The sequence below is a fragment of the Morus notabilis genome, unplaced genomic scaffold (assembly GCF_000414095.1).
Source record: "Morus notabilis unplaced genomic scaffold, ASM41409v2 Scaffold193, whole genome shotgun sequence".
Lineage (NCBI taxonomy): Eukaryota > Viridiplantae > Streptophyta > Magnoliopsida > Rosales > Moraceae > Morus > Morus notabilis.
The window spans coordinates 169,366-191,428 of record NW_010357324.1 but is presented as its reverse complement, the minus strand read 5'-3'; the positions used below and the strand labels follow the sequence as shown (position 1 = coordinate 191,428).

The window sequence follows — 22,063 nt, the reverse complement described above, 5'->3', positions numbered from 1 at the left end:
ACCCGATCAAAAAAATTGATGTTTTTTTTTTATACAATACGTGATTAAACACGCAACCTCTCATTTAAACTCTCAGTACCATTAGAGCAAGAGGTCTTAGAACAAAAAAAATTGATTTTACATAAAGTGTTTGTTTACAATTTATTGATAATTATTTTAGACTTATTCTAGAATAATATTATTTCATTTTCATAAAACATATGTATTTTTAACTATGATTTATTTATAAAAGACCATTACTGAATTAACAGTGCTACTGCAATCTACCAAAAGCTTCTATCGAATTTTTAACTAACAAATTAAAATAAAAAATAAAAGTAATGTTTTGGGATGATTCAAGTTAAAATACTGAAAATGGCGGTTTACCTTAACTTATTTTAGTCAGAACAAGAATAATCGTTCCAAAATATTTTTGTTTTTTTTATAAGAAAATAAAAATGAAAACGTTTTCAATCTCAGACAGAAATTATTTTTAAAAATGCGTTTGATAGTTTTATCAAGAGATTATTTTCAATTTAAAAAAACTCATTAATGTCTCTCTTTCTCTCTCTCTACTCGAGAGAGGAGAAAATAAAAATAAAAAATGAAAAACAACTAAAAGTCATTCTTCATTTCTCTTTCATTTTACACTAAATCAAAAAATCGTTTTCATTTTCATTTTTTATCTTTATTGCGCCAAACGCTATTTTGAAAACGTTTTCATTTTTTATTTCTTAAAAAACGTGAAAAATAAAAACGGAATCAATTCCAAGCATGACCAATATATCTACATTGACAATGAGATTGGAAAGATGACAAAAATAATGCAAAGTAGGCTCTAAATCCAAAGAAAAAAAGCAATTATGATATCGAACGGGAAGAGCTAGAACTATCACAATACAAAGGCTTCAGAATCTCATCACTCATTATCAATATATCTCACATATATTTTTTTGTGAGTCTATCGACTTGTTTATTAAAAGAAGAGGGGTTGTTCTTTTATAACGAAATTACAGTTTGAACTCAAATTATAATTTTATTTAAGTTCATATTCTTTTGTAAAATTTGAGTTTGAATTTGAGTTTAGGGCTAAACTTGAGTTCAAATTTCCCTTTTAATTTGAGTTCATAAACTCGAACTCAAGTTAATGAACAGTATTTTTTCTATTATTAAAAATGTCATAATTTTTTCGTTTTAATTCTAATTGAGATAATTTTTTTCTATGCATCACAATGAAAAGACAAATAAAACCTCACCCATATACTATCTAAATATAAATTTAAGTTTTGACCCACCCAAATACAAACTCAAAAAGATTCTCAATTCAAATCATAACTCAAATGTGCACATTCAAACACAAACTCAAGTTACAACTTCAACTCAAATTATAACTCAAACTCAACTCAAAATCATCACTTAAGTCACCTTAACTAAAAAATGTAAAAGAACAACCCCGAGGACTTTTATTTAGAATTCAAAAGAAATGTGTACAAATCTTAAATTGTAGAAGCTATTATTTAAATTTTTAGAAATCAAAAGTTAAATAGCTAAAAAGTTAAAAAACTACAAATTAGTTTTTAAAATTATGAACCTGTAGGTTACAAACACAAAATTCTCTTTAATATAGCTAGCATATAAGAATGTCTTTTCTCTATTCAACGTGTACACCATTTTGTTGATTGTAAAGAAAAACAAAAGGAAAGAAAGAAATGAATAAATGCAATGAACAAGGCAAACCAAAAAAAAAAAAAAAAAAGACCTATTGAAAACTACAAAGGAAAAAAAAAAACATTGAAAACGATAAAAGAAACAACAAATAAACAAAATGGGAACAAAATGGGGACAAGACGGAGGCTAATGTGGAAGCACAGGACGTCAAAATGTGAAAGCACAGGATGTCAAAGTGGAGATTGAGATTTTTATATAGTTATTACGATAAGATAAGATAAAATAAGATGAGAATAAGATGAGCTACAAATTTGATTTGATTAAATAGTGTGCTCGATTATTAGTCAATATATGTTGGGTGACTAAGACAATTACTAATATATAAAATTATCATTGCTCTAAGACTTAATCTAAACTGCATGAACAAATAAAAAATATACTATGTAAAGTGCAAATTAAGTGGTAGTATTTATAGAGGAAATGAGGTGAGAAGTGGTCCATGTGGGACATTGAGCAAGTTGTTTATATTTTATGTCTTTAATCTGAAATAATAAAAAGAAAATTTGACTTTTGTATTTCATGCTTTTATAATATTAAAATGATGCCTTAACATTTTAAACATACGTTATCTCAATATCCTAAATGGTTTTTGAGACAAGATTTTTGTTTTTTTTGTTTTTACTCCTAAATGGTTTTTGAGACAAGATTTTTGTTTTTTTGTTTTTACACTTTTCCTCCTTTTATGTTAATGGTTTGAATTAGAAAAAAAAAGACGGAAATATGTGTAAACAATATATATCCTTACGTTTTTAATGAATTATATTTTTAGTCTTAATAGGTTTTAGGGTACTAAAATGATACTTTAACAACGTGAGAGTACCATATTAATATTATAAAAAATACACGGTATCAAAATGATTTTTTTGAAAAAAAAAAAAGGTATCCAAGTGAGTTTTTGCCAATATGAAAGCTAAACTCTCCCAAACTACAATAAAAGGCCTTTTCTTATTAATTACAATTTCCTTTCTTCTTTTTTTAATAGTAAAACACAAGAATCTCTAATAGCATCAAGTCGAAGGATCCAGATTCACTTTCTAATTTTTTATGTCTCAATTGGTGTCTAACCAATCTAATCACATCATCTCATGGTAAACACACGAGAGTTGATAAAAAAGCAGTTTAATCTTTTTATACAACGTGGCATAATATGATTAATTAGACACTAATTGTGATACTAAAATTAAATAGAAGATTTACGTCCCAAGTCAAAACCCTCAATTAGCATGTTAGAAGTTAAGTATGAGGTGTAGCTTATTAAGATTCATATGTGTACGTATTGATAAAGTAACACTTTTTATTTTATTTTATTTTATTTTTATATACAATAGGAGATTGAATCTGCAATCTGCTCCAAACTCCATCCCGTCCTTATCTCTCCCCGTGCGTTTAGACGAAGCGGTCTTAGGCTAAAGTAACTTATTCAATGGTACAATGTTTATATAGAGATTGCTTGAATTTTTTTATTCTTTAATTCAGAGGAAAATGAGACAAATCTCGTTAAAAGTGCATGAGTTAAGATTTCTATCCTTACACTTGATTAATAATCTTTTTAGTTAAATAACTATACTAGCAAAAGAATATTAATCAAGGATACAATCCAGACCCATGCACTTTTAAAGGTAAATTATGTAATTTTTTTCTTAATTCTTAATTCCAGCCTCTAATTTAAAGACCACCTTTCTTAATTGAAAAGAAAAAAAATATCAAATGGTTCCCCTTTTTATATTCCTGTTTGTGCACGTAAGCATCTCCATCCATCACTAAATTATGAACATTTTATCCAAGTAAAAGCTGTAAGTCAACATCTTTTTTTAAAGCCAATTACCAGATTTGACGTTAATTATGCAATAATTGCTCAATTAGTGCTTATCCAATTCTGCAACCTTTTGTCCACGTGGATCTGATTAGGTTATAATCCCATGTGTTTGATTTTTAATTTTAGAATTTTTGTAATTTAATTTTTAATAAATTGTGGTGGGGAATTTGATAAGAGATAAGTTTGAAATTAGGAATTTAGAAGGTGTCAACATTCTTGAGTTGTCTTCTTGAATCTTGATAATGCTAGCTATCCAGACTCCTCTACTACACTAATGTCTAGCTTATAGCACTATTCTCCAAGCTTATCAAACTCATCATAAACTTATTTACCAAAAAGAAAAAAAAAAGTATCAAACTCATCATGGATCTTTCTTATACTTTCTCCCCATCAATTCTCTCACTCACCTTTTTCATCTTGTTTGTGATAATCAAAATACTACCAAAGATACCCAAATTAGCCAAGAAATCAAAGCCAAACTTGCCTCCGGGACCATGGAAACTACCACTAATAGGAAATATGCACCAACTTTTTGGGTCACTACCACACCATTCCCTTACAAAGTTAGCCAAAAAATATGGACCTCTAATTCACTTACAACTTGGCCAAGTTTCCCACATAGTTGTTTCTTCACCGGATTTGGCTAAAGAGGTAACGAAAACTCATGACACAACTTTTGCCGATAGGCCCTTTCTTCTTGCAGCCAAAATTTCGTCGTATGTCTCCACAAGTATAATGTTTTCTCATTATAGAGAATATTATCAGGTGCATTTGGTTCATGAATTCAGAACTATTCTCGGTTTACGTGTATTTTTTGTGAGAGAAAATACTGTAACGAGTCACGAACTATAATCCAAACCATGACACGGATTCTTGCTCTAAAGGCAATAGATCCATAAGGGAAGAGGAGTTTTCGGATCTTGTCGAGAAAATAAGGTTAAGCGAAGGAACGATGATTAATCTTAGCGAGAAAATTATGTCATCGGTGAATAGTGTAACGGGAAGGGCGGCTTTTGGTAAGAAATCTGAAGATCAAAAAAGTACTCAGGAATTTTGAAGGATATTATAAGATTGGCAGCCGGGTTCTCTCTGGCGGATTTGTATCCTTCGGTTAAAGTGCTTCAAAAGGTTAGTGGGACGAGGCGTGAACTTGAGAAGTTGCATGGAAAGATTGATAAGATGTTGGAGAAGATCATTACTGAGCATAAAGAGAGGAAGCTTGTAATCTCTGGAGAAAGAGATGATAATCATGATGATCAGGAAGATCTAGTTGATGTTCTCTTGAGGCTTCAAATGGACGATGATCTTGATCCTCCTCTTACAGCTAGCAACATCAAAGCCATCCTCTTGGTACGTTTTTCACTTTTTTAATTAATCACCAATAGACACACACCGACATAATGTGATACACATATATGTAATATGTTCACGTATATTACATATATTTTTTTTATTAATAAATGACGACAGAGAATAACAGATATTAAAGTTACTTAAAAATTTTAATTAAGTTGGCACTCGGAACAACTTATCCTTTATCAAACCCCAAGTTAAATATTAAAAAGAAACAAACAGTAACTAGCAAGGTACTAACCTAAACTAGGACAAAAAACTGATCTGTAGATCTAGAAGATCCGGCAGGGTCTAGCAGTAGGTCAAGCTTGAACTATCCTTATGCACGAACCCTGCAGACTAAGCCTCGTTAAAACCTCCCAAGGAAAACCTAATGGGAAAAACCAAAAAAGGAAAAAGAGTACTCAGTCTTAGAACATTAAGGGGCTGTTCGGCATGGTTAAAAACTAAAAAAAATGTAATTCGAGTTCCAATTTTATTTAAGTTTATGTTCTTTTTAGTTTGAACTCGAGTTTGGGATTAAAACTCAAGTTCAAGTTTTCCTTTCAACTCGAGTTCAGAAACTCAAACTCAAATTAATGAACAATATTTTTTCTATTCTTAAAAATGTTATAACTTTTTCGTTTTAATCCTGATTGAGATGATTTTTTCTATGCGTTGACAACGAAAAGACGAATAAAACCCCACCCATAGACTCTATTAAAATTTTTCATCACCATTGAATTTTTATTAAAATACTATCTAAATATAAATTTAAGTTTTGACTCACTCAAACACAAACTCAAAAAAGATTTTTATCTCAAACCATAAATCAAATGTATACAACCAAACATAAACTCAAATTATAACTCAAATTCAACTTAAGAACTATACTCAAGTCACACTCTAAAAGAACATGCCTTTAAAATTTATAACAAGAAAGCCCTGCCATATCTCTAGAAACGAAAAGAGTACAAAATCTGGCGCAATCCACCACCATTCTGGTTCTTGCAGATGAATCGCTCGACTATCTAGCTTGTCAGTAACTTGATTACCTTCTCTGTAAATATGCGAAACTACATGGCACATATTTTTTCAGAAAAAAGAGCGCAGAAATCCATCTAGCCTTATATTGCCAAGGGACATTAATAGTGTTAGAAGAAAGTAGCTGCACGACATACGTTGAATCACAATCGATCCAGAGATTATTTCCAGCCATATTTATGAGCATGTTCAATAGCCACAATGATTCCCATCAGCTCAGCCTCAAATGCGAAAGCGTTACCAATTGGAACTGCAAAACAAACACTTGTAAAAACCCCGATAAGTGCGAAAAATACCTCTGCATTCTGCATCCGTTTAGTTCATTAATTCGAGTTTTTAATTCGCGTTGAGATATGACTTTATGTGAGAGCTTTTTATTGTAGTAAAAAAGTTAGATATGACTGAGCTTTTTATTGTAGTAAAACTTGAATTTTAAACTTGAATCGGTGAAATGAATAAGGAATGTATGGTGCTCCATTTGCAGCACCATCTATTTTCACCTTAATCCAACCAGGCAAAGGCTCATTCCAAGTAACTGGTTCGGACAAGAGCTTTATGAGGTTGGCCAGTTAAGACTATAATCGCGCAAGGTAAAGAGATCCGATTTAATATTATTCATGACGCACAAACTGATAGAGTCAGCCTCTTGAACGAATCTCCAAACCATTGAAAGCACAATTCTGAAGCCTGTTTCCCTTCATGCTTGACCTCATTGCGAAGAAACCAAGTACTCCAGAGTGTAGATACAATAGCTGCAATCCACATAGCCTTTAATTGAGAACTCAGTTTGCTAGGAAGAGCTTTTCTAACCCCAAACATGTAAGTGCCTAATGTTAGGTCTTTTTTCTGTCCATAGTTCATAAGGAGTTTTAGTTACTGCTTTGCTTGGAGCGCTGTTAAGGATATAAAATGCAGTCTTTAATGCTTTTCCTCAAAGTGATTCAGGTAAAGAAGAATGACAAATCATGCTTCTCACCATGTCTTTAAAAGTTCTGTTTCATCTCTCAGCAACCCCATTCATGCTAGGCTTACCTGGCATTGTGTATTGTGGGATGATTATGCATTCCTTTAGGAAGATAGCGAAGGGTCCTGGACGTTGTTCTCCTGATTCGTCATATGTACCGTAGTACTCATCACCACGATCAGATTTGACTGCCTTAATTTTCTTCCCTAGTTGAAGTTCAACTTTGGCCTTAAATTCCTTAAAAAGATCCATTGACTGTGACTTCCCATGTATTAAGTACAGGTAGCCGAATCTCGAATAATCGTCTATGAATATAATACAGTATTGTTGACCATTCTAAGAAGCTGCAGGGAATGGTCCACAAATATCAGTATGAATGAGTTCTAAGACATCTTTGGCTCTATCGGCACATAATTTTCTTATGTTTCCCCTTAATGCATTCAACACAAACCTGAAAGTCGGTCAAGTCTAGGGGACCAAGAATTCCATCATTCACAAGCCTCTGAATTCTCTGTTTAGAGATATGACCTAAACGCTTGTACCATAGGGTGGCAGAATTCTCATTTAATTTTCGCTTTGTACCTCGTGCACTAGTGTGTAAAATTTCATTATCAAAAGTAATAATATCAAGCATATAAAGATTATCAATTAAAGAACCAGTACCAATAATATTTGAATTATGAAAAAGACTAACTTTATTATTTCCGAAAGAACAAGAATAACCGGATTTGTCCAAACTAGAAATAGAAATTAAATTCTGTCTAAATGACGGTGCAACAAAAGTCTCAATTAAATCAAAATAGACACATGTATTTAATAATAATCTAAATGTTATGATAGCTTCTACTGGAACTTTCTTGCTATGGCCCACAAAGATGAATCTTTCAGCATCACTTGGCGGTCGGCTCCACAGGCAACCCTACAAAGACATACTAATGTGAGTAGTAGCACAAGAATCTACCCACCAAGTATCTTTAGGTACAGAAGCTAAATTAACTTCAGAACAAACCATAACGAGAGTCTTACCCTTCTTTTCACGCCAAGAGGTGTACTTGGAACTCTCTTTCTTCATGTGTCCACCCTTTTTACAGAAATAGCAGGTGAATTCCTCATCCTGCTTATTTACTTTCTTTTGCTTGGGTGTTCCTTTTGCAGTATCCTTATCTCTCTTCTTTCTCTTATTCTGAGAGGTGGATGCCAAGTGAGCACTTTCAGTCTTATCTTGCTAGAGTCTTTCCTCTTCTTGAACACAATGTGAAATGAGCTCATTAAGAGTCCATTTGTCCTTTTGGGTGTTATAGCTCACCTTAAATTGACCGTATTGTGCAGGAAGAGAAATGAGAACCAATGGCACGAGCAAATCCTTAGATAGCTCTAACTTTAGTGCCTTGAGTTTCTCAATGAGATTAGACATCTCCATAATGTACTCCTTTATGTTCCCCTTTCCTTTATACCGCATGGAAATGAGTTTTGCCAAAACATTACTCGTTTTGCCAAAACATTACTCGTTTTGCCAAAACATTACTCGTTTCCACCTTTTCATTCTTGGCAAAATATTGCTCAATTTTTTCGAGGAACTTCTTGGCATTAGTGCTCTCAGTAATAGAGCCCTGAAACGCTTCCGAAATGGAGCGTTTCATGATCATTAGACTCATGTGGTTAGAGCGATCCTACTTCTCAATTTTATCCGTGTTTAGATTTTCCGTAGTAGAAGTGGGTCGCTCGATCCTTAGCGCATCGTCTAAGTCCCTACAGTCGAGAATGATTTTCACGTTCTCTTTCCAGATCTTGAAATTCGTCACATTCAGCATTGGGATCATTAGCAGCAGTAGTAGAAACTAAATAGAGAACAAAATAGAACAACATACTCACAATCAACATTCATGTCATACATAAGCATAATCAAACAATAAAAATGCAAATATGACATAAATAAACAATCTGAAGGATGGTGGATCCATTTCAAGATACCTAGTACAACACTAATATTTAGTCTTTGGACCAGAAATATCAGCTTGTAAGTGGTACTGTCCGCGCAGTAATCAAATATTGACAATAAATCTTGTCCAACAATATCATTCTTTTGGGCTGACTATTGTTCACATGGAAAACCTTATAATTGTCACATATTTATTACCACAAGTATACCAATTATTTGGCCAAATAATAACCTTCCTTTGGGCCGATCATTATTCGTATAAATAACATGCATACACATCTTTATATTCTAAAATAAATTAACATCTACAACAGAGGTTATTTTGGCAACAATATTATTTCAATTAATTTATTTTAAAATACAAGACAATTAAGTGCAATAATGATTAAACAAGACAAAACAAAGAATCAGAATTTTATTTTATTCAATTAAATCTTTAATTAATTTATACTTAATTTCTTAATGCGTTAAAAATTACCCAAATACCTAAAATTGGGTTTAAAATAAACCCAAAACTTCCCTTATGGTTGCAGGTTTATACATGCGGCCTTTCACTGAAGCACATGCCCAATAGGGCCTGTGCAGGCTTCTTTTGTCACGGGCCCCAAATGGGCCCGTGATTTTTTTTTTTACAACTCTGGGCCAAAGCCTAGAGCTGTTGCTGCCCTAGGGTTGCAATTGCGACCCTTCCCAGATGTGGCGGCCTCCAAGCCGCCACTTCATGCAGCCGCGGTGGTGTACTGCGGCTATCCTGTCACCGGCGCGGCTAGAAGGCTGCGACCAGTCATCCATAGTGTCGGCGGTGGCAGATGCGACCGCCGGTCATGAAGAAGTTTTTTTTTCTTTTCCTTATACGGCGGCCTTGGCCGCCGCTGTTCCTCATCCCGCCGCGGCTAGCCTGTCGGTGCCGCCCAATGGCCGCACCCTTGTTTCCTCAACACCGGTGGCCAAGGCTGCCACCAGCCACAATCTTCAATCCGAAGAAGAGAAGAATAAAGAAGGAAAAAAAAGTTTCCCCAAAACAACCGAAAAAAAACTTTATTAATAAATTCCTTTACCAAATTTCCTTAATCCTTAATTTTCTAGAAAATCAATTTTGTGAATAACAATTAATTTGAAATTATTCAACAAATTTTGATTAAAATCAATCACTAAGAATTCATATGATTATCAATATATATGCTTTTCTTAACAAAATAAAGCATATCTAAAATTTTATAGACAAAAAAAATCATATGAATCAATAAACATGATGTTCAACCGGAGATATTGGATATGAAAATTCTTTCAATAATTTAATGTGATGACCGCTCTAATAGCACTTGTTGGATCTTTAAATCCTTATTCCACATTCCATGAATCATCACACCAAATTACTAAGAAAATAGGTTAGAACAAATACTTGTCTCCATTGGTGCAGCCTTAATTTTCAGTAGAAATCTCTAAGACAACGGGCACGTCAAGTTATTGTCTTCCTCAATCAAATCACCAGATTCTTGAATGGGGTGTTTTCTCTCTAGATGGGAAAGAAAGAAAACTGTCGAATGTTTACGAATATTTTACACATGAGCCTGTATGGATTTTTTTTTCTTTTTACGGAGGCACATATTTAAGGCAGTTTTGACAATGCTATTAAGTTATTTCTCTAGTAATAAAATATCTTTCCTTGGTAGAAATTAGAAAAAAGGACATATTAGATGCATTTTCTTCATAATTCATACGTAAAATTAAAAGAGTACAAGTCAATATATATTATCAGCATTAGCTCAAGGGAAAAATAAAATCTGACCTTTAAAAAGAAAACAAAAACAAAAACATAAAAACGGAGAAGGGTTTTTGCTTAACATGCTAAAAAAAATCTATACCTACATCTTTGCAGGATATTATTAGTGTTGGAAGTGAGACATCATCAACAACTCTAGAATGGGCTATTTCCGAAATGCTCAAAAACCCTAAGGTCATGGAAAAGGCACAAGCCGAGGTAAAGACGGGTTTTTCGCGCGCAAGGAAAGGTAGACGAAACAAAACTTGACGAGCTAAAGTTCCTAAAATCAGTCATCAAAGAAACCTTGACGAGCTAAAGTTCCTAAAATCAGTCATCAAAGAAACCTTGACGAGCTAAAGTTCCTAAAATCAGTCATCAAAGAAACCTTGACGAGCTAAAGTTCCTAAAATCAGTCATCAAAGAAACCTTGACGAGCTAAAGTTCCTATTTTGAGTACTTTCTATTTGGTGCCGAGACCGAGAAGTTTTGTCCTGAAAGGTTTTTTGACAATTCAGTTTATTATAAAGGGACATATTTTGAGTACATTTCATTTGGTGTCGGAAGAAGAATATGCCCGGCCGTGACATTTGGTGTAGCGGTTGTTGAGCTGATTCTTGTGCAGTTGCTTTACCATTTTGATCGGAAACTTCCTGCTAATGAGAAGATGGAAGATCTAGACATGACTCAGGTGTTTGGCGTGACTGTTGGAAGGAAAATGGATTTGTGTTTAGTTCATATTTCTTATAACAGTTAATTAGCATATTGTGTAGTGTATAATATACATATATATATATATACGTGACTCTGATTATTCTCAGTGATATGTTATATCCTCTCAACTTTAGAATCTTTGATAGTGACGGAGTCAGAAAATTTTTATCAATGAGAGCTATAAACAATTCGAGTTGAGCTTTCGGAAATGAGAGCTATAAGATTAAATTTTAACGGGGTTATTTTATATAATTGTAATATAATACACATTTTAATTATATAAAATTTTTAAAAATAAAAAGTTTGAGTTGGGGCTTAAATGGTCGTTGTAGCTTTAGAAGCTTCAATTAATTAAGTTTAGGGCAATTTTTAAAAATATGTCATGAAATAGAACGTCTTAGATAAAATCTGTAATTTTCTCCACTAGAAATATTAGCATGAGTAATTCTATTTGCATACCTTTAAAAAAATATGTATTTTATTTGGACCCTATTATTCATGAAATGCCTCAACCAAATTATAATTTATTTTTATTATAATTTTCTCAGCAATAAATCTAAAACCCGTTAAGAAAACACCTTCATATATATTAGCTATAAATAGAAGTAATATTTTTCAACACATTAATTATACCCACATACTTTGAGATTCTAAATGAAACAAAAATCAAAGAAAGCATGTCTGTTGATGAGAATTAAAAAGGACCCACTTAACTTTGATGAAAACGTATATTTCTAAAAAAAATGCTATAATTATATACATATAAATTTTCAATTGTTACATTTTCATCCGTGTTTATTCATGAAATATAAAAATATAATAATACTATGTGATAAGAATGTATCTCATTAATTGCATACATTTTTTAATTAACTACTCAAAATCATTAGATCAATATCTCTCAATTAAAATAATAATGCTCACTAATAAATAAATATTAGAGTAGTCATTAAAACCACTAATATCTATTTATACATATATAAAAATTTGAAAAAGTACTGTTAAATGAAACGCTCGTTTTTTGTTGAGTTTTTTTCTCGGCTTTTGTTTTTTTGTTTTTTTTGTTTTTTTATGTTTTTTTTTTCTTTCCATCTTTTCTTTTTCCTTTTACTTTTTTCTCCAGAACTTTATTACATTTCATTCTTACCCTTCTTTTTAACTTTTTTTCTTTCATTTATGTTGATTATTATTTATTTTTTTAAGATGTTATATTAATTAGATATTTATTTTTTTGGTGGTGTCTTAAAACTTATTTATTTTTTGATTTAAGTCCGTTTTTACCCTATTTAATTTTCTGAAATTTTATTTTGCTTTTATTTTGGTTCTTTTTACCCTAAAATTAATTTATTTCTTCATTTTGATCCTTTTTACACCTTTTTTTTATTTTTGGACAAATTTTATTCATTTTCATTTTTCCCTAAACTTATTTATTTATTCATTTTAGCCCTTTTAAACCTTTTTTTTCATTTAGTCCTCAAGTTTTATTTGTTTAAATCAATTTTTTGTTCATTTTTCTCTAAAACTTATTTATTTCTTCGTTTTCGTCTTTGTAATCGCTTTTTTTTATTATTTTTGCCCTTAAATATCATCTTTTTGTAGTTTGGTCTATTTTTCTCTAAAACTTATTCATTTCTTCATTTACTCCTTTTCTAACCCTCTTTTTTATTTTTGTCTTGAAATATTATTTTATTTTTTTGTTTTGATTCTTTTTACCATAAAACTCATTTATTTTTTCATTTTGGTCTTTTTTGACATCTTTTTTATTTTTGTCCTGCAACTTCATTTTTTCATTTTGATCCCTTTTGCTTTAAAATTTATTTATTTCTTCATTTTAGTCATTTTTATCCCCTTTCTTTGGCTTCTTGCCTTAAACCTTTATTTTTTTTTTTTCATTTTTGTTCTTTTTTAGGATTCTATATTTAGATGTTATATGCTTTTAACGATAACACAATAATTAAGACTTTACATATAAATTACTTTCCATGTGCATAGCACGTGGAGTTCAACTAATATAATATAAAGAAAAAGTATCATATTTTGAAAGAAAAAATATAAAGACAAGATATCATAGTGATACCTTATGTTTTAGCATAAGCTGTTTTTAGTACACTGTATTTTTTATAATTTTATTTAAATGAAAATCATTTTTTTAAACTATGTGACTTTTCTTTTTTTTTTTTAGACGTGAAATATCATTTTGTACCTTCCACATTAATTATTTAGAAACCAACAATTTTCACAGAAATTCTGAAATATTATTAAACATTGATTTAAAAATTTAAATAAAAAAACAACTCTCTTTCTTCACACTCCCTCTCTCTTCCTCTTTCCTCACTTTCATCTGCGTATTTCTTTTCCAAAAAAAAAAAAAAAAAAAAACGACGACGACGATAAAATCTCCGTTGAACACTCAAATGTAACACTTCAAAGTTCAAACAGAGACAACAAAATCACAACATTTAAATCACACTAAAATAACTCCAGAAAAAGAAAAAAAAATCAATTCTTCCTCTCTCTCTCTCTCTCTCTCTCTCACATTGTCATCACCGTCTTGACCTTCATCGGAATCACCGACAAGCTGGACAGATACTTTCTCCAGGAGGTCTGTTCTTTTTCTTTTTCATCTGGGTTTTGTTGCTTTCGTGTTCTTGGTGTGAATTGAGACTTGTTGTGTTGGTGCGTAGTGCTTACTATGTGTTCGATAAAAATTCTGACTTAGTTTGTTCAATTTATTTCGTCTTTGTTAAAAAGTTAGAATTCCCCATGATTGTAGAATTTTCTGAGTGTTGGAAGTGTGGCAAAGTATCGAGCTTGATTTTTAAATCACGTGTATATTTCTAATAGGCTTTCTTTTTAGTCACTTCTAGTAGGCATGTTATATCTCATGCTAACGCTAATTTTGAGCTTATGAGTAAACGTTTGTTGTCTAATTTTAGTGTTGAATTTAGAAAGAAAATTTACAGGTTTAATTTAGTAGCTGTGGTGATAAGGTTGAATATAGGTATGCTGTGAATGTACAATATGATCATTTTTTGTTTCAGTGAATGTTATATCTGTTCATTATAATACTAAAATAGTTCACTTTATTTATGTTAATATGTTTGTTGATATGCATTTTTGTTTTTAGGGGACTCGGGGGAAAACCAAATTCAGATATAAGTTGACAAATTTGATGTTTCGTCCCAAACCATGTTTGAAGATTTTGGCGTTATAATAGGGACTGTTTGTCCTTGATCTTGCTCTTCTCCATCACCATGTTGTACTCGAAAACGCCACCTCTTCAGACTTTGCTCAAAAGAGGCTTCACTCCCACGCTTAAGCCCCTCAACCAATTCCTCACTTTCCTCTTTCAAGCACGCAAGTTCAAGCTCATCATCCACTTATTCTCACAGGCAAACTCCAATGGAATCACAGGCAACTCCGAAACACACTCAATTTTCACGTGGGCACTCCTAAATTTGCGCAAGTACAAGGAGGCAGAGCAATTCATGAAGACCCACATGGTAAAAAGTTCAGATTTTTGGAACACTCGCTTGTGGGATACTCTAATCCGAGGATTTTGCACCGATAAGAAGGACCCAGAAAAGGCATTGATTGTACTAAAGGAGTATCAGAAAATCCGAGGTATTATTTTGCCTTCTTCTTTCACGTTATGTTCGTTAATTCATGGATTTAGTTCTAAAGGAGATATGAGTAGGGCAATTGAGGTGTTAGAATTGATGTCTGAGGTTCAATACCCGTTTGACAATTTTGTTTGTAGTTCGGTATTGGCCGGTTTTTGTCAAATCGGGAGGCCAGAATTCGCAGTGAGGTTTTTTGAAAATGCCGTGAGTTCTGAGGCTTTGAAGCCTAATGTAGTGACTTACACTGCACTTGTTGGTGCTCTTTGTAAGTTGGGTAGAGTTAATGAGGTTCATGACTTGGTTTTTAGGATGGAGAAGGAAGGAGTGGAATGTGATGCTGTTTTCTTTAGTAGTTGGATTTGTGGGTACATTTCAGAAGGGTTATTGACTGAGGTGTTTCAGAGGAATAGACATATGGTGAAAAAAGGAATAAGTCCTGATATTGTTAGTTATACTGTACTGGTTGATGGGTTTGCAAAACTAGGAGATGTAGAGAAGGCGGTTGGGTTTTTGGAGAAGATGAGGAATGGTGGGCTGGGGCCTAATTTGGTTACATTTACCGCCATCATGTTGGGATTCTGTAGAAAAGGGAAATTGGACGAGGCGTTCAAAGTTTTGAAGATGGTTGAAGATTTGGGGATTGAAGTTGACGAATTTATGTATGCAACTTTGATTGATGGTTGTTGCATGAAGGGCGATTTTGATTGCGTTTTCGATCTTCTTGATGAAATGGAGAAGAGAGGGATTAGTCCGAGCATTGTCACGTACAATATTGTGATCAATGGACTGTGCAAGTTTGGGAGGATGGCTGAGGCAGAGGAGGTTTCCAAGGGTGTAATTGGAGATACCATAACTTACAGTACGTTATTACATGGGTATGGTAAGGAAGAAAATATCACTGGGATTTTGGAAACTAAGAAGAGATTGGAAGAAGCTGGCGTCCATATGGATGTTGTTATGTGCAACATACTCATCAAAGCACTATTTATGGTCGGAGCATTTGAGGATGCATATATGCTTTACAAGGGAATGCCAGAAAAGAACTTGTCCCCGGACTCTGTTACATGTTGTACTATGATTCATGGGTATTGTAAAGTAGGTAGAATTGATGAGGCACTCGAGATATTTAATGAATTTAGGAGCACAACAATTTCTGCGGTTGCCGTCTACGATTGTCTTATCAGGGGGCTTTGCAACAAGGGTATGGCAGATCTGGCCATTGATGTGTTTATTGAACTCAATGAGAAAGATTTTCCTTTGGATCTGGGTGTTTATATGATGTTAATCAAATTGGTTATGGAAGAAAAAGGGGCACCTGGGATTTCGAATTTACTTCTCACATTGGATAATACAAAGCCTGAAGTGTACGATATTTTATGCAATAAGGCCATCAGTTTTTTGTGCAAGAGGCGCCATCCTAGTGCTGCATTCGAAGTGTTAATGGTGATGCAGGCGAAAGGATCAATTTTGACAAGCAAGTCTTACTATTTAATTATAAAAGGGCTAGTTACTAGTGGAAATAAGTGGTTAAGTTTGGCTGTTTTGAATAACTTTATAAAAGAATATGGTATGGCGGAACCTAGGGTTGGCAAGATTGTAGCCTTTTACCTATGTCTGAAAGATGTCAATAGTGCCCGTTTATTTTTAGAGAAAATGAATGTTAATTCTGCAACTGTTACTTTGCCTCGAACTCTTTTTAAGCAGCTTGTCAAAGATGGAAGAGTTTTGGATGCATATAAACTTGTTGTAGAGATTGAGGATAATCTACCTGTAATGGATGTGTATGATTATACATATGTGGCTCATGGCCTCTGCAAGGAAGGATATATCAGTGAGGCGTTGGATCTCTTAACTTTTGCTAAACGAAAGGGGATTGCTCTAAACATTGTCTCTTATAATATGGTTATAAGTGCGTTGTGTCGGCAGGGCTGCCTAGTTGAAGCATTTCGACTATTTGATTCCTTAGAGAAAGTTGATTTGATTCCATCTGAAGTTACATATGCTATATTGGTTGGTGCTTTATGTAGAGAGCAATTTCTGCTGGATGCCACTCAGCTGTTCAAGAGGATGCTCTTCATGGGCTATAAACCAGATATTTGTGTGTATAACTCGCTCATTGATGGTTATTCGAGAAATGGTCAAATGGATGAAGCTTTGAAGCTGGTCCATGATTTAGAGGTAAAAGGCCTTATACCCGATGAATTCACCGTTAGCGCTCTAATTAATGGTTGCTGCCATAAAGGTGACATGGAAGGGGCTCTTGAATATTTTTTTAAGTTCAAGAGGAATGGTATCTCACCTGATTTCTTGGGCTTCATGTATTTGATTAGAGGTCTATATACCAAAGGAAGGATGGAAGAAACCAGGACAGCCATAAGAGAAATGCTTCAATCGGAATCTGCTATGGAGTTGATAAACAAAGTTGATACCGAGGAAGAAGCAGAGTCATTAGAAAGTTTGCTCATTTGCCTATGTGAGCAAGGAAGTATCAAAGAAGCAGTTACCGTACTCAATGAAGTTGCGTCCATATATTTCCCTCCTCGGATTTTTAGTCCTCATTTAAATGGATCACACATATTACAAAAGCGTCATGACAACGAATCATTTGGTTCTGTCAGCTCAGACTCATTAACCTACCCCGAAGGAAGTGATTTGCCGCTTCAATCATTTGACACAAAGGGAAAGATGATAGGAAAAGATCTTAACCATTTAGAGAGAAGATCTCAGTTTCGTGATTTTAACAGTTACTATTCAATAGTTGCTTCACTTTGCTCAAGAGGGGAGGTGCAGAAGGCTAGTTATTTAGCAAAGGAATTATTTCCAAAGGTGGACTAAGACTAATAAGCAACCTTAGAATCTCTGGCTATTATATTATTGTCAAAGTTGGAAGTCCACTCCCTTTTATGTGGATTGCACTTCTCTACCTCCTTCAGGTATCATTTATTTCATCAAAACTTTGCTTTAATCTTCCAAGATGAATAGTTATTTCGTGTTTTTTTGTTTTTGTTTTTTGTTTTGTTTCTTTTGTTTTTTGTTTTTGGGTTAAAGAACAGTTACTTCGTTACTTCTGTTTATTGCCATAAAGGAAGGCTTAGAAGAGTTCCAGCTTCTATTGACATCAGAAACATTTTCTGTTAACAGCGGATAGTACTTAAATTTTAGAGAAACTATAATTCTATGTACAGTCATTGAGAGAATTCTTTTACTAAGTAAAACTTTGTAACTTTGTATCTTTTTCAAATGACAGTCAAATATAACGTGTCAAGAGTATGTGCATGGTACAAATTAGGTAAATAAGTGTGTGCATTGTTAAATTGTGGCAGTGGTCTAGTAGATATAAATTATAAATGTGATCACATTACTTAGTACACGTTAATATTGTTATCATAAATAATACGTTTCCCGGCCTAGTCACTGACATCTGAAATGTTAACTTTAACTGCTTGTTAAGGATTAAGAGTATAAGTACATGCCATGTAATTTAATTTTAATTTCCAGGCGATGCTAAGATCAAGAAAGTAATTAGCAGGTGGCTAATTAATATTTAGGGCTTGTTTAGTTCGTTGATTCGAGTTTTTAATTCGAGTTGAGATGTGACTTTATGTGAGAGCTTTTTACTGTAGCAAAAAAGTTAGATGTGATTGTTTGTGAGAGCTTTTTACTGTAGAAAAACTCGAATCAGCGAAATGAACGGAGCCTAAGTATCCTGAGATTTTACCTTACAGTTTGACCTATTGAAACTGAATTGCAACAACTAATTTGGCCTTAGCTGATAAATTTTCTGTATTATAATGGGAACAGTTCAACATGGATTTCTCGAGATCACCTGCATTAAAAATGATGTTCATTATTCCTACAGCAATTATCTTACATTGTTTCCCTTGAGTTCTGCAGTTTGAGTTTATTGTTCGGTTTTGGGGAAGAGCGCAGGATCTGAGCATTATGGCTGTTCTGGTTGGAAGCAACTCAGTAAATCACAAAACCTTTGCCCATCAGGTACTTCACCAGCTCATATTGGATTAAATTTATAAGCTCAACTGGAATTCTGATCAAACCTTTTGAAACTATGCCAGTATAGAATGCACTTTGGTTTTTTTTTTTTTTTTTTTCCTTCCCCGAATGGTTCTGCACCATCTTTGGTGTGGAGAAATTCCTTTCTTAGAAAGATTCATTTCGGCCCTACATAATAAAGCAATCAATCATTTTTTCTCAAACTTATCCTCTGATTCGGGAGTGGTCTGCACTTGGGACTTAAAGCTTTCCAGAAAACTGATAGGGAGGGTTCGGGAGGGTTCAGAGTTGATCATGATTCCAGAGGGGTTTTGACTTTGGGCTGCCGTTGAGGACAGGAGAGTGGAATTTAGATAACACTTTTTTTTTTTTTTTTTTTTTGCCCTGCTGAATCCCCTTTCCTTTCTCTTACAGATGAACCCAATGCTCCTAATTTTGATTTCTATGATTTAATTTGGAAAACTCAGATTCCTTCCAAAGTTTAAGTGTTATTGGTACTTTTTCTTGATAAATTGAATACTCGCGATTTGATGCAGAGGAGAAAACCAGTTCTCTCAATCTCCCCGTGCAAGTCAAGCGGTGAATCGGTTGATCACTTGTTTTCTCATTGTACGTACATTACATTTCTAAGTTATGGTGCTCATTGCTAAGTAAGTTAGGCGTTGTGTGGGTCACTCCTATCAGCTGTACAGATCTTTGTGATTCTTTCCCTTGGCATGTGATAGAACCTTGAGAGATACACTAACAGAAAGTAGAACAGAATTTGATAGACAAAAAGAAGGAAGAATCTGTATAGACAATTGCTGAAAGTTACAACGAATTGCGGAACTTCGAGGGTCCGTGGCCTCCCCTACTTGAAAATGTTTCCAAGATTTTCCCTTGTACAATTACTGAAACCTTTCCTACCTCTAACCGTGTCCTCCTCCTTTTATTCTCATTCCTAAACTTTCTTAACAAGCTAACTAGGCTAACTAACAATCTTTCATAACAAGCTTCATAACAAACTAACCAACAATCTTATTCAACAAGCTAACTAACAATCTTGCTTAACGAACTTCTAACTCCTCCTAAGTCTTCTTACTCTTCCTAATGTAAACTTGCCTGAGTAAAGGCTTATCAGCATGGTTCAGGCAACAGTTAGGAGAAGGAAGAAAGAAAAAAAAACGGCTGCAACGGTATAATTAATGCCAGTAATGGCAGGAATCAGGACTATTTAGCCACATTAGAGAGAATCTCTACTGTAGCGTTTAACTCGAGTGAAGTGAATTTAACAGGTTGGTGAGTGAGTTATACTGGAATCTTCATTCGAGTGTGTGGTTCACGAACGAGAACTTGGGCCGTAGTCTCGAGTTGGATCGGGCAAACTTGAGCCATAGTCTGCATTCAAGTTGGGCTCACTCGAGTTGGGTTGGGCAAACAGACGCACCCTAAGAGTCGTCATGATCATCAGAACTTACAGCAATTTTCTTCTTTGATGCCCACTATTTCTTTCTTTTTGTTTCAATTACAGTTGGAAATCTTATCTCTTTGAGCGACTTCATATAGTTTTTTATAGTGTATACCGTTTGTTTATTATCTTATCTGTTGTAAGGTTCTTGACGTCAAAGGCTTGGTAAGTTTAGTCATATGAATTATCAACCTACCTTGAAACAGGAAAAAATAATAATAATAATAATCTTTTTTTTTTCCTCTGTGGATCATTGTTTCGAAAGTAATCACTTGGTGATATTTGGCTGTTGAATATAAAGCACACGTATTTATTTCCAGTGTATATGTTTTATGCAGAGGACAATGGAAGCATCAAGTTTTATAACTGTGTGGGTCTTGTTTGGCAATTCCTGCTGCATATTTGGCCTATTAAATTGTGGGCCTTTTATTGCTGTGAGAACCTTTATTTACCCTTCTCAATGTTTAGGTTGCGTTGGTAAGAGGGAAAGAAAATGGGACGGAAAGGTATGTAACCTAGGTGAGGAAAATAGAAAGGAAAGGGAGGGTAATTCCCGTACCTTGGAATTTAAAGAGTTTAGAAAAGAGCAATGTTATTTAACTCAATAAAGTTAAACCATGACTTGAGTTTGGCTAACATTCATTAAGGACCCATTTGGAAAGTGTATTTGAATCATGATTTGGGTTTTGATTTAAATTTTTTGTGAGATAACTATTGGTAGGAATTTTTTTTTTTTATTCAAATTCTTTTTAGAGGAAAAATACTATAACGGAATTATAGTTTGAGTTTGAATACATGTACCAAACAACCCTTAAATTTCTTTTGTACTTTATGACTATGTATAACAGCATGGGCTTCTACAATCTACCATAAAGTCACATGTAATTCAATTAAGGGGGAAAGAGGGAAATAAGTCAAGACTTGAGATAAATTAAAATTAATAGGTCAATAGTTTACATAAGTTAATAAATAGGTCAAATTACTGTTTTCGTCCATAACTTGTCTGGTTATAAACCGTAACTTGACAAGTTATTGTCCATAATTCATGATTTTTGTCTATAACTTGTCTGGCTATGAACCATAACTTGACAAGTTTATTCATAACTTATCTGGTTATGAATCATAACTTGACAAGTTATAGCATATTAATTTTTATAACTAAAAATGGGCCTATATACTTTCTTAAGTTTTTTATATTGGCCTATTTCTTACTATTTTTGTTCAATTAATGTTTGCCAATTCAAGTCATGCTTTAGCTTTATTGGGTTACGTAGTATTTTCTATATTTTCTATAACTAATGGGGCTATGCAAAAAGCCGTGACATTTTATCCTAGATAAAAACGTTTTTGTTGCTTGAGCTCCCCTAAATTTTTGACAACCTTGGTAATGACACGGCCAACAAAATGCGACAAATTTGTAGCTCTCGGGGGATTTTGATGACGGTCTACACTTGAATTCAACTGCCTAAATTGCACTTTTAAGGAGATTTTTCGAAGTCCTATTTCTTTTGCCTACTCATTTGAATGTAATCCATATGTTGTGTTTTTGCAGGTTTATTTTCTACATACAACTATTACGCATCTCAAAATATTACATTCTTTTGGAATGCAAATTTAATGCAGAATTGCTGATGGATTCACTTCCTCTATAGGGTATCTTTTGTACCGTACCATGTAAAATTCAAGTTAATTCGAGTTTTTTAT

At 33.4% G+C, this 22,063-nt stretch overlaps 1 protein-coding gene across 2 annotated transcripts; it reads left to right on the top strand.

Annotated features, from left to right (window-relative positions):
• The first annotated feature begins 13,648 nt into the window (after positions 1 to 13,648).
• Positions 13,649 to 19,481, top strand: LOC21399869 (pentatricopeptide repeat-containing protein At5g57250, mitochondrial). Of its 2 annotated transcripts, XM_024168493.1 has the most exons (5): positions 13,649 to 13,880; positions 14,406 to 16,361; positions 16,569 to 17,834; positions 18,796 to 18,897; positions 19,449 to 19,481. In XM_024168493.1, exons 2-3 carry the CDS (start codon positions 14,533 to 14,535, stop codon positions 17,734 to 17,736), a joined length of 2,997 nt encoding a protein of 998 aa, XP_024024261.1. In that variant the 5' UTR covers positions 13,649 to 13,880; positions 14,406 to 14,532; the 3' UTR covers positions 17,737 to 17,834; positions 18,796 to 18,897; positions 19,449 to 19,481. The 2 variants fall into 2 exon arrangements, with proteins under 2 accessions (XP_024024261.1, XP_024024259.1); XM_024168491.1 differs by having other exon boundaries at positions 14,406 to 17,834.
• Positions 19,482 to 22,063: the final 2,582 nt, after the last annotated feature.

Excerpts from the sequence above, each read along its gene's own strand:
- LOC21399869 (XM_024168491.1), top strand. The coding sequence starts at position 14,533 with ATGTTGTACTCGAAAACGCCACCTCTTCAGACTTTGCTCAAAAGAGGC.